This window comes from Poecilia latipinna, unplaced genomic scaffold (assembly GCF_001443285.1).
Source record: "Poecilia latipinna isolate Pla-1442-1.1 unplaced genomic scaffold, P_latipinna-1.0 Scaffold1313, whole genome shotgun sequence".
In the NCBI taxonomy this organism is placed as follows: Eukaryota; Metazoa; Chordata; class Actinopteri; order Cyprinodontiformes; family Poeciliidae; genus Poecilia; species Poecilia latipinna.
In genome coordinates, this window is record NW_015113929.1 from 4,260 (window position 1) to 15,633 (window position 11,374).

Sequence of the window (11,374 nt, forward strand, 5' to 3'; positions counted from 1 at the left end):
AAAAATGCCATTGAAACAATTTCACATATCTTTTTACACTTTCCTATGACTGTTGCTGTTTCTCTGTGCAATAAGACATGTAAAGTAAGAGGTACATATGCATCTTTTGGGCTGTAATCATCAGCTTTTCCATTAGTGTCGACAGTAATTGTTTCTATTATATATGAAATATTAATTAGATTTTTTTGTGGTCTTATTTAGCTGCTGTATAACTTTAAGCTTCCCCCTTTCCCTAATTCATACCTCTGTGTGGCATCCAGCTGTTGCATTTATTTCCAAATTACTTTCATTTTGTAGATATAAACCAAACATTTTCTATGCGCAAACCCATTCAGTATCAGTTTATTTCTCCTGGTAGTTAAACATTTTACGAAAAAATGGTGATCAGTATCAAAAAGAATGGCCACATGTCATGAGTAGCAACATTTAAGTGACTGGGCCGGTCATTTAGTTCCTTTTCCAGTTTGTTTGGATTGTTTCACGCCTTTCTTTGTGGGGTTCAAAATGGATTCTCCTGTGACGTGACGTTTCTGCCTGGACCACCACATGCATCGGCTCTTACCCACCAGGGCAATGTTACAGATCCACTTTGACAACCAGTGATTGAAAGTAATGTTCTTATAGTCTGATGACAGGAAGAGGTGGTTATGTAATGTTAATAAATGATAACCACCTGCAAGTGTTTACTTCTGATCGTGAGCTTCCTTGTTTTATGAGAGTCAGCCGGCCCAAAAGGAGATCCGAGCCACAATAAATGGAACTAAAGGACAATGCAAAGTTTCCAGGAAATTATGTACCGCAAATCAGTCAACATATGTGTGACGTTTTCGTAATTTCTTGTCTACTTGCCTCCACAATTCATAAAATCGGAACACTCTGATACTTGACTGCAAAGGAAACTAAACAGATATGCATAAATCTGAAACAGAATGAAATGGGAGCAGGATGGGATGAACTGGCAACAGACTGGAACAAAGCAAGAGTGTGACTGGGTGAACTGACATGGTTCTGATCATGACTTGGACCGTTTCAGTGATGCTGTGTTTCTCATGGGCCTAGAAACTCTCTGAACTGCTGCTCCTTTTGTATTTGCTACGTCTGGGTCCATGACTCCTTTCTTTATGTCTTCTGGTTGTTGCTGTGTTTTGACCTTCACTGTAGACGATATTTTCGCTATTTTCTGAGCAGAGTTCATCACCAGCCGTATGGACTTCCGTTGGGAATCATAAACTTGCACCCCAGAGCTCCTAAATGAATGTCTCGTAAGGCCAAAACCTGCAAGAGAAACTTTTCATCTCCTCCTTCATGAGAAGGCGGGGACGGGCAGTAATACCCCACGCCATCCATGCAGTGCTCTGTTTTTTGTCAAAAGAAGCACAAAGGCGCCTGGTAATACATTAAGAGAAAAAAAATAGGTGTGTTATGCACTTTATGAGCAAATATTTCCAAGTCTGTCTAATACCCCTCTACTTTTGTTCCATGCAGTTCACAGAGGAGGTGCAGACCAGACAAAATGCCTTTGTCTAGATACAAAGATGCCACATTTGCAGAAGACGTTGTTGTTTCACTGATGTGAACTCACTGAGAGGGAGCATGTATGCGTGTTCGTGTGTGTGTGTGTGTGTGTGTGTTTGGGAAAATAGCAGGTGTTACACTGACAGCCTTAGTGAGATAAGTCTCCTTGGAGTTTGGTATTGTGGGAAAACACATGTTGCTGTCGACATTCTTGTGAGGGTTTTAGGACCAGAGGTTTAACTGAGGCCATGTTGCCAAAAAAGAAATTGCATGTGGACTTTTTCAGTGTGTACAAGTCCAGATGAGTTTCTGAAGCCATTACTGCATGCATCCTGTCCAGTTTCCTCTGTATGCTGCGAATGCCACAGGATGAATCTAAAAATACCACGGGCCCAAGAGGAAAAGAAGTGAAGATGGGAAAATCATTTACACAAGAGCAAGAAGAAAAAAAAAAAAACAGTAATCTGGAAGCAAGGGCTGCAAACTCTCAGTGCCACAGACTCATTTGTTTTTAAAAGTATTCCTCTGACAAAGTCAAACAGATTTAATTCTGTGAGGAGGATTGTTGCACTGTTGCATCACCTCATGTGTAAATAGGATGAGATTGTCCAAGAAAACCTAAAGTGACTGGAAGTGGTCGGTGGAGAAGTGGAGCTGAGATAAAAAATAAAACATATCCTGTTTTTAATGATGGTATAAACTTTCTCTGTTTCAATTTCAATAACAACAATAAAAAGACACAAAAAAAGGCTAAAGGTAAATGTTTTTATTATGTCCTCCCATCCTCAATTTCTACCTTATTTATTCATTCATCACTAATTTGAATTTTACATTTAATTATTTTTATTTAGTTGTTTCATATTTTGAACATTTCCGACGGAAGGCTGCTGTACGACCCTGAGAAGGACAAAAGGTTCGGTCTCAATTTGTTGGTCAGTATTAATCTGATCTTCCATCTAAAATGAAACTCTTTACAAATATTTTTTCATCTACTTCACAGCATGCCTTAGATCATTTTTGATGGCCGCTCGCTCTTTTTATGCTGGGGCCCCTTTCAAAATGAAGACAAGAAACCTCTTGTTGGACCCAGTCAATCTAGGAAACCTGCAGCGTCAAAACGGCGCCTAGCACAGCCCGACTGAAACGGACGGTGGGAAAATGAGAGCAAGATAAATCATTTCAAAATTTTGGCGCATGTTCCACCTTAATTTAACCTATGTTGAGTACAACTCAGCTGGAACACCAAACTGATTTGATCCAGGCAGGAAATAGTAATAAAGTATGATAGGGTTTGAGGGTCTCACCTGGACACAGGCTCCTTCCCTCCTAACAAACCTTAATACCTGTCAGATACTCTAGCTGAGCACTTTATGCATTTTAACCTTCTTTTAGTAAAGACATGCTTTTGCTGATTGTGGGTGTCCTTTGGGCCATTTCCATGCTGAAAAGATAAGCATTTGTCGGATTTTCAGCAGAAGCCGACAAAAGCTGACAGGACTGACTGATATTTGAATTTGTTTAAACGCCCATTTCCAGCTGAAGAAAAAACAGTCCCCAAGCATGATGCCTCTTCCACCATGCTTCAGTCTGGGTATGACAATAACTGTCTCGCTAAACTCTGTCCCATAGTACATATAATGTCTTGGAGTCCTTTTGACTCTGCAGAGGGATTTGATGTGAGATGTGATGAAGACAACTTCATTAAAAGCCAACTTGGACCGTTATACTTTATTGTTTTATAAATATAAACTTGTGATGTCAGCTTTTTTAAACTCTGTAAAAGAAAGGGACACAATCACACTTTTTGTTTTGGGGTGTGTGTGTGTGCGTGAGCTCACTGAGGGAACCGACTCACAGCTACAGTAATTAGACATGATTGTGACTAAACCCAGAGCAAATCTGTAGGAGATAAAGATACAGAAGATTTGTACAGGGATCGTGAAGACACAGTGATGATAAGGAGGAGGAGGAGTAGCAGTGGGCAGTTATGAGGAGGAGGAGGAGAAGAAGGAGGAGGAGAAGAAGGAGGAGGAGGAGGAGGAGGAGGAAATCCACATGGGAAGGAGCAGCCCGCGGCTCCGCTGCAGTGAGACACAGAGACCGGAGGAGAGGACGAGGAGCCTCATTTCTGCCCGGAGATGAAAAAGTCTTTAATCACACACTGAGCTGTGGGACTTCATTTCGGTGCCGGCATGTATTTTGGTATGTATACGCAGCATTAAGCTTTTACTCTCAGGGTTGGGTGGGAGGGAGGGGGGGTTGTTATTTTTTAATTTTTTATGTTTATGAAATCACAGCAGACTCACTTGTTGCATGCATCTTTAGATCTGCTGTCAGTTATCTGCAGAAATACTCAATCAGATGTGGTGCTCATCATTTACAAATGTCAGTTCGGTCTTTATGTTCCACTTTAAGTGCAACACGCAGAAATTTACGACGCAACAGTAGAAATTGGTAGGAAGAAATGTAATTCAGAAAACATAGAGCCACAACGTTCTTGTTAATGTCCTCAGCAGGATTTTACAAGTTGGTTGAATCGTGACAAAACGTGTGGAAATCTATAAACTAACATTTTTTTTATTCTTATTTTTTGGTTGGCTCATTCTGAATGAACATAATGAGCGTGTGATCTGGATTCTGTCGTCTCCTGTCCATGTTTGTGCATTTCACAACCTCGTTTCTACTCTGTAAAGTAAAATCCCCGAGCACACACAATGCTACATGCATACACATGCGCGCCGTCAGCCAAAGGCAATCAGAGTAATGGCAGAGCGGATGGGTGTGTTGGCTGATTTTGATGATGATGATGATGACGATGATTAAACTTGCACCCTGGTCCTGATTCAAGCTGCAATCAAGCTGGGAGAACATGTAAACTGGAGGCTGGACAATCAGGAACACAAACAGGACGCTTATCACGCTGGACCCTCTGGACTGGTTCTGTGTGTGTGTGTGTGTGTGTGTGTGTGTGTGTGTGTGTGTATCTACAAACCTTCTGAGATTTTCATCAAATACTTTGTTTGATGATAGGGTTGGTTATCTAACTACTTGCCTGTGCCAGAGAATTATTTTGATAAGACTTTAATAACTATGCCTTTGAATAAAAAAAAAGGAAAAAAAAAAAGAGAGAAGAAATGACTGAATGTACTCTAATGGAAGAAATGACAAACCTGTTCCAAAATAGTCGGTGTTGAATTAAAATGTAGTCTGCTGAGTATAAGCTATAAATCAGTGACATTTCTTGGATGAACCTTACCTTTGGTGAGCTCCTCCCTCTGCATCTCATGCCCAGATTTTTGTTGCTGCAAATAAAATAATGCTTTCACGGTTCAGACCCGTGTCTTTAAAGAATTGGTAATCAGTGTGGAATAATCCGCGTCGGGTTTTACCCATATGTATGTTGTCATTTCCATGCACGATGCAACCTAGGGTGATTTTAAAGCCAATAAAAACCAGATAATAACATATTTCTTTGTGTGTGTGTGTGTGTGTGTGTGTGTGTGTCTGTGTTTGCAGATTGAATGAAGGTTACATAAATCACACTAATACCTTGTCACACTGTTGTGCATCTGCTTTTAGTTTTAACTGTGTAGGACAACGTGACACCAGAGGAAAAAATGTTTCAGTACAGCCTTACCCAAATTTAACCTGACATCTCAAGACTCATGGGATGAAAAGCTTTGGATAGTACGTCTCTACTTCCTAGAGGAAACTCATGTAAAATGTCAGTTTCATTCCCAGAGGGTTGGCTGATATGAACATAAATATACAAATAAGTACCACAAAATGTCAAAGCAAAAGTAACGTACCTAATTCTGATTCCCCAGAAAAGTGAGAACCTTTGATACCGGTAGACATGCACTATTCAGAACAGGACGGACATGCTTTCAAGACCTGACAGACAAAATCCCATCTTATTTCTTTGCTTTGCATTTTTAGCTACGTAGCAGGTTTTCAATATCACAGCATGCAGGGCTAGGTAGGAAACAACCCAGTTAAAGTCGAACCAATGGTCAAGACTTAATATGACAAAATGCATCTGTACATCTTAAATATTAAAAGCAAATTAAAACCAGATGAGGCAGGGACTAAAACTAAACTTTACACAAATAAAAACAGGACGATTCAGTTTTAGGTACGTTAGCCATCCTTCAAAACATGTTTGTTAAATTTGGTTTAGTTTAGGGGGACTGCCCAGACACAGCCGCACCTTTTCTTGATAATGTAGGAATCTGCAAATTGCAGCTGTAGCATTTAGCTGTTCAGAGCCTCCTTTGTGTGTCCCAGTAATTCTTACCAGATACGGCAAAACTGAGCTCCGTTTTTTAAATGTAAAGGCGACAAAAAAGGACTGCTGTCATGCGACATTGTTTTATCATTAAATGTGTAAATATTATTTTCATATTCAGTTGTTTACTTTTTAGTTTGTATTACTTTTAAGGATTTCGTCCATACCCTGCTAAGCTGCACCTAAATAATGTTGCGATAACGAAAATCAAGGTATCTTATTTGATCTATTATCTCACATGATGTGACCAGAAGATATATATTCCTTGTTCTAAGACCTCAACGCCGTAAAGAAACTTCGGTCACTAAAAACTACTTTTACAAAAGTAATAAGACTTTAGATATAAACTGCCTTGGAGGACTGCGTAGGTAGAGCAAATATGGTTTGCGGATTGTGCATAAATGGACAAAAACACTAAAACGTAAAGCTTAAAGTTCAGCCTTTTCAAGCCCATCTGCCCGTCTCTTTTCTCTTCCCACTTAGCTCTCTCCGTTGTCTTCATTTAAAACGGATCACTTAATCCTTACTGCTTCCCTTCTGTGTCTCAGGTAATGTGTGCCACAGTCCCCTGCCGTCGCTGGCTCGTCCCACGCTGGGCAGGACCCAGCCCTCCCCCGACCCCAAGGCCCTCCTCCCCTTCCATCTGCTGCCTGGATTCACCGACGTGAGTACTGCTAAGAGAATAAAATCATTATCTTCTGGCTCGTTATATTCTCTTGTGCTCCCGGATTCAATGATTCCATGCGTGGAAACAAAAGCCACACAGAGATGACAGTCAGCGCTCCCCAGCATACATTTTCAGAGTTTATTCTAACATTTAAAAGTATAAAGTCACATTGACAACACAGACACTTCAAACACATTAAAACAGACATTCATTTACCTGAGACAAACGGAAAGAGGAAGAAGGAAAGAAAGAAAGAAAAGCAAAGACGTCCAAAGACGTCTTTGGAGAATTGCAAGAGCAAATCTAATTTGTTACTACTGTGTAGGAAGTTTTATAGTGAAGGCGTATTCTTATCTTTAATTTATTCAAATCAAGCGTATCTTTGCTCATCCAACCAGGAGCTATCTCTGACCCTCTCTCTAAAGCCAGGAACTCCTGCTGTTTTACAGCTTTTCACAGATGAGTGTGAAAAGCTGGAACTTCTACTGTATTGTTTTCCCACACAGATAAATGGCAGTTCAAACGATCTTAGCAAACCATCTGCTGGAACTACAGGTAACATAAAGGTCAACAGGCCAGAATAAGTTACTGATTTTTAAAACTACAGTTAGGCTATTTCAATCAAGACATGTTAAGTTTTAAAACTAGCATCCTTTAAATTTATTTTCTTAACAGTACCGTCAGTCACTGTTGGGTGGTGGGACCGGGCTGTCACCGAATCCATCCCCTCGCCCCCATCACCTCCATCGAACCGGTTTTGATTTTCCATTTAGCTTCCACCGGCAGAGTGAGAGTCGAAGGCTTAGTTTGTCTGCGTGGAGGTAAATGTTTAATATAAGCGCGCTGCCTACACCTTTCCAAATATATCACCTGTGATGCGGAGAGCGGTGACATTTCCACACAACCTGGGGGGCGTCAGGAGCTGCTTCCTTGGTATTCCTCATGCAGAGCGTTTCTCCAAGCTGTCTGCCTCTGTGTTTGTGAAGGGTGAAGGTGGAGGAAACTAATGCGGACCCGGTCCGGGCTCGGAGGAGAGGGGACCGTGTTTCATATCTTAATGTAATCCTGCCTGCTTAAAATATCCATGAAATCCAGTTTTTTTTTGTTTTTTTTTGGAAATAGAGTGGATGAAAACGTTTGCATTAAACCAGATTCTATACGTCTGTCGTATTCCCAGCATTTGACGCAGTGGTTTTCACAGACACAGTAACGCATGTAGGTTTGTGTATTTTCCAAGCTGTCAGCATGCAGTGAGATATATTCATTTTGCACCTGCTTAGGCGAACACTGTATATCTGCTTTAACTATATTCTGGAAAAGCCAATCTGCCTGGAAATAAGGTATTTGTTCAGGTCTAAGCCCGTTTCCGCTCTCTTACCTTCTCCTTGATCTCTTTTACTCTTGGAAGCAAATACATTTTGCACTTTGCCTCTTCAAGCCTCCTGTCTCATTCTCAGTCCCCTCACCTTCAGACATTTCACCTCCCTCCTTTTTCCTCCTTTAGTTTAGTTATTTTCCCCCCTTTTTTCTACTTTAGTATGATAAATTGGAATAAAGATAAGTTTTTTCAATGTTTTAATACCAGACTGACCAGTGATGCAGCGTACAAATATTTTTCTTTCTTAAAAATACACCTGTTGATTTTTTTTGTTGTTGTTGTTGAACTCCATCTGACCTTTCACCCCCAGCTCTTCTTCGAGGATGCAGATTTGGGTACAAACACATCAGTCACATCAGTCACTGCAAGTCTTTCATTTTGGTTTCTAGCTGTAAACTTAACTGGAACTTGTTTATTGTTTTTTTTTTCTTTCTTTCTTTTTACAGTTGTGTCTCTGTAGGTATTTTCAATTTCTACGACTGAAATTGAGAAATTTCTAAAATGTGTGAAAGAAAAAGCATCAAAAATGCAAACCTTCATTTGGTTTCAACTCAAAAATTAAAAATAAAAAAGGAAAAAAAAATAAGAGTTGAGCTGCACATTTAAACACACGAGAGCCTGAACTGGAGAAGTTGATTAGTGATTTAGCACAATCAGCAGAAATCGTCAACTTTCTTCTACTAAAAGAGGAAACACAGAGAGTTAAACGTACTGTAAAAGAAAACCGAACATAAATTTTATATTCTCAAGCAGCTGCAGTCACTTCTGACTGCTTCATGCTGTAGTGACCCATGACATGAACTGTGCCGTGTCTCTGTCTCTCATCTCTGGGTTATCGCTTCCCTTTAATCCAAGAATGCCATTGTTTCATAATCTGGAGCCAAAAAAGTGTTTCCAACTGAAAGTCTTGCAATAAGTCTCCTTCACACTGGTTTACTTCCCACAAAGTTTATCCCGATGTCCTGCTTAGATGAATTTTGTAGCAAAACTGTTTACTCCATTCTTTCATGTGTGTGCATGTGTGTGCGTGTGTGTGTGTGTGTGAGAGTTGGCACAAACCTGACACCCATCCATTCAACATTAGAAACATCTTTTTTTGTCAAGCAAAAGAATCCACCCTTCACATGTCAATCAAGGGAAACAGTGTAATGTTGCTTCCTAAATAAAGATAAATAAAGACTTGTATGAATGTGTCTCATCTCCCTTCTGGATTAAAGACACTGAAGGCTAAAGCAGCAAAAGCAGAAGAACGAATGTAGTTTTTCTTGAGTAAATTAAATTAAACTGAGTTGGCGTACTGGTGACCTCAGCCAGGTCGCATTTTTGTACGTCTAAAGCTTTTATTTTCCCTTCAGTGAAGATGTCACGGGCATCAGTCTGCCTTTATTGATGTGGAGGTTTTTTCTTTGGTACACATTTGCTTTGAGTGCGTTTGAGCTCCGGGTCGAGCTCTTACATCAGCTTCTGTTTCTATTTTTAATTTTGGCTGGAGCAAAAAATTGATTCCAAGAAAATTAGGATGTAGTTCTCTCAAATAAAAGAAGAAAGGAACAACTAATTCATGTCGTTTTGATGTCAGGAGTTTTTGCACAGCTGTTGTGGTGATCCACAAAAAACTGTGGACTATTCGTCATCATAAATGTTGGATCCTGATTATGATCCAGCTATTAAAAAAAAAAAAAAAAGTCTGCTTTGTTTCACCCGAACAAATGTTTCAGCCTCAACCTGCTCCCTGGAGCTGAGCGCGTCTGACAAGCTGCTGCTGCCGAGTGTCAGCGAGTCTGCAGAAAGACCGAGCTGATTGTAATTGATGCTGTGTGCTGCGTGTGACGTCTTCATTCTGGGGATTTGGTATTTGCAGGTGATGTGATTTCTGTGTGTGTTTTCGTAGGAGGAAATGAGTAAAAAGGGCGAGCTGACTTTGCCACAGGTGCTTGTCGGCTATGAAGAGCATGAAAGGAGTTGAGGGTGGGAGAGCGAGGCCACTGGGATGCAGGAAGGTGACTTTAAACAGATGGAAGCTAAGGGAGAGTTTAGAGGTGAGCAGATGGAGAGGCGGAGTGGGAAACGTGTGATCAGAGGTGAAAGAGAACTGCAGGAGCTCCGACGTTCGGTCTCTTCCAGAAACACAAACACCACACCCACAGCTGCTTGAAAGTAACAGTGAAGTAACATCCTGGATTCTTGTTATCTTTCTTTTTTTTTTCAGGAGTAACACACACACACACACACACACGCACACACACACACACACACACACACACACACACACACACACACACACACACACACACACACACACACACACACACAAAAATGTATCTTCAAGTGGGAGAGTGAGAAAACAGTGAGGACAGATACGCATTCGAGTGCCGCCACTGAGAGATTACACATACACACGTTCTGTTTTTCATGTCTGAGCAGGAATTTAGCTAAAATCCCTGCAGCTGTTCTCTGTTCCTGGAGCTAACAGAACAAACAGACTGACCCGTACCAATGTGCAGTTTGAATAATATTTTATTTTTAATTAAAGTAGTATAGTTCCACATAGAAACGTTCTAAAAACTATCCGCCCTGGGTGTTGTTATTCAGCAGGGGGGAAAAGCCCCTCGAGAAACGACTGTTTCCAACAAAACCACTTGCTGTAAAATGAATGCAACTTAACTTTTTATCAACTATTTCCTGTTTGAGAAGCAACTTGACCCGGAAACCAATTTCTCTTGGCACTTCTTCAAAATAGGACATACCATTTAAGGCAGATGTTTGTCTGTCAGTGCTGGGAAATGATATTTGCCCCCACAGATTGTTTCTGTCTTTGTAAGTTGGTCATGTTTAAAAATGTCACTATGAAACAAGATAATATCAGAGCCAGAAAACGTGAGAAAATATGGAAAAACAATTGGTCTGAGCCAACCAATATCAGTGTTTCTGATTTGTAGATAACAACTCATTGAGATTTATTGGATTAATCATCCCGAGAAACAACCACTTCACCAATGACATTTCTCATGTATTTTCTGTTTTATTTTTTATTTTATTGGACTTGGGTTTTTTTATGATCATATATCTTAGTGATATTTTTGATTTTATGGATGCGTCAGTAAGCTGGCCTTGTGAAACTGAACCGTTTATACAGTTAATTCATGACTTGACAAGGAGAAAAATGATGTTTTCTTAAGGGAACAGGTCGTTTTGGACAGCTTTTCTCCCTTAAAAATGAAATAGTCATTTGAAAACTGTTTACTTGAGTTATCTTTGCCTGGTGTGCAAAGTTATGCAATGACATTTAACTTTGACAAAAACAGAGGAAATCTGTAAAGTGGTATTTCACAACAATTCCAGCCAGAACCTTGCTACTTGCCTGAACCTGCTCAAGTCTCAAGTCAGAGCTATAAATAAAATGCTTAACAGCTGGGGCAGTAAAATACAAGGCAAAAAAAAAAAAAAAAAGAAATGTTTTATTTGGTACAAATCAGTGTTGTGGTACTCGAAGTTGGTCTTGGTCTTAAGACCGGTCTTAAGACCA

The 11,374-nt window shown here is 40.2% G+C and overlaps 1 protein-coding gene across 5 annotated transcripts in view; it reads left to right on the top strand.

Annotated features, from left to right (window-relative positions):
• The first annotated feature begins 3,557 nt into the window (after positions 1-3,557).
• The window catches only part of LOC106961573 (zinc finger protein 385D-like), a 33,274-nt gene continuing 25,457 nt past the window's right edge, over positions 3,558-11,374 (top strand). For 4 of the 5 annotated variants that reach the window (XM_015055390.1, XM_015055385.1, XM_015055386.1 and 1 more), the window contains exons 1-2: positions 3,558-3,717; positions 6,352-6,467. In XM_015055390.1, the coding sequence (XP_014910876.1) occupies positions 3,708-3,717; positions 6,352-6,467 (126 nt within the window). In that variant the 5' untranslated portion in view covers positions 3,558-3,707. Of the gene's footprint in view, positions 3,718-6,351; positions 6,468-9,300; positions 9,888-11,374 lie in introns of those variants that run through there. The other variant, XM_015055388.1, reaches the window with a different exon arrangement.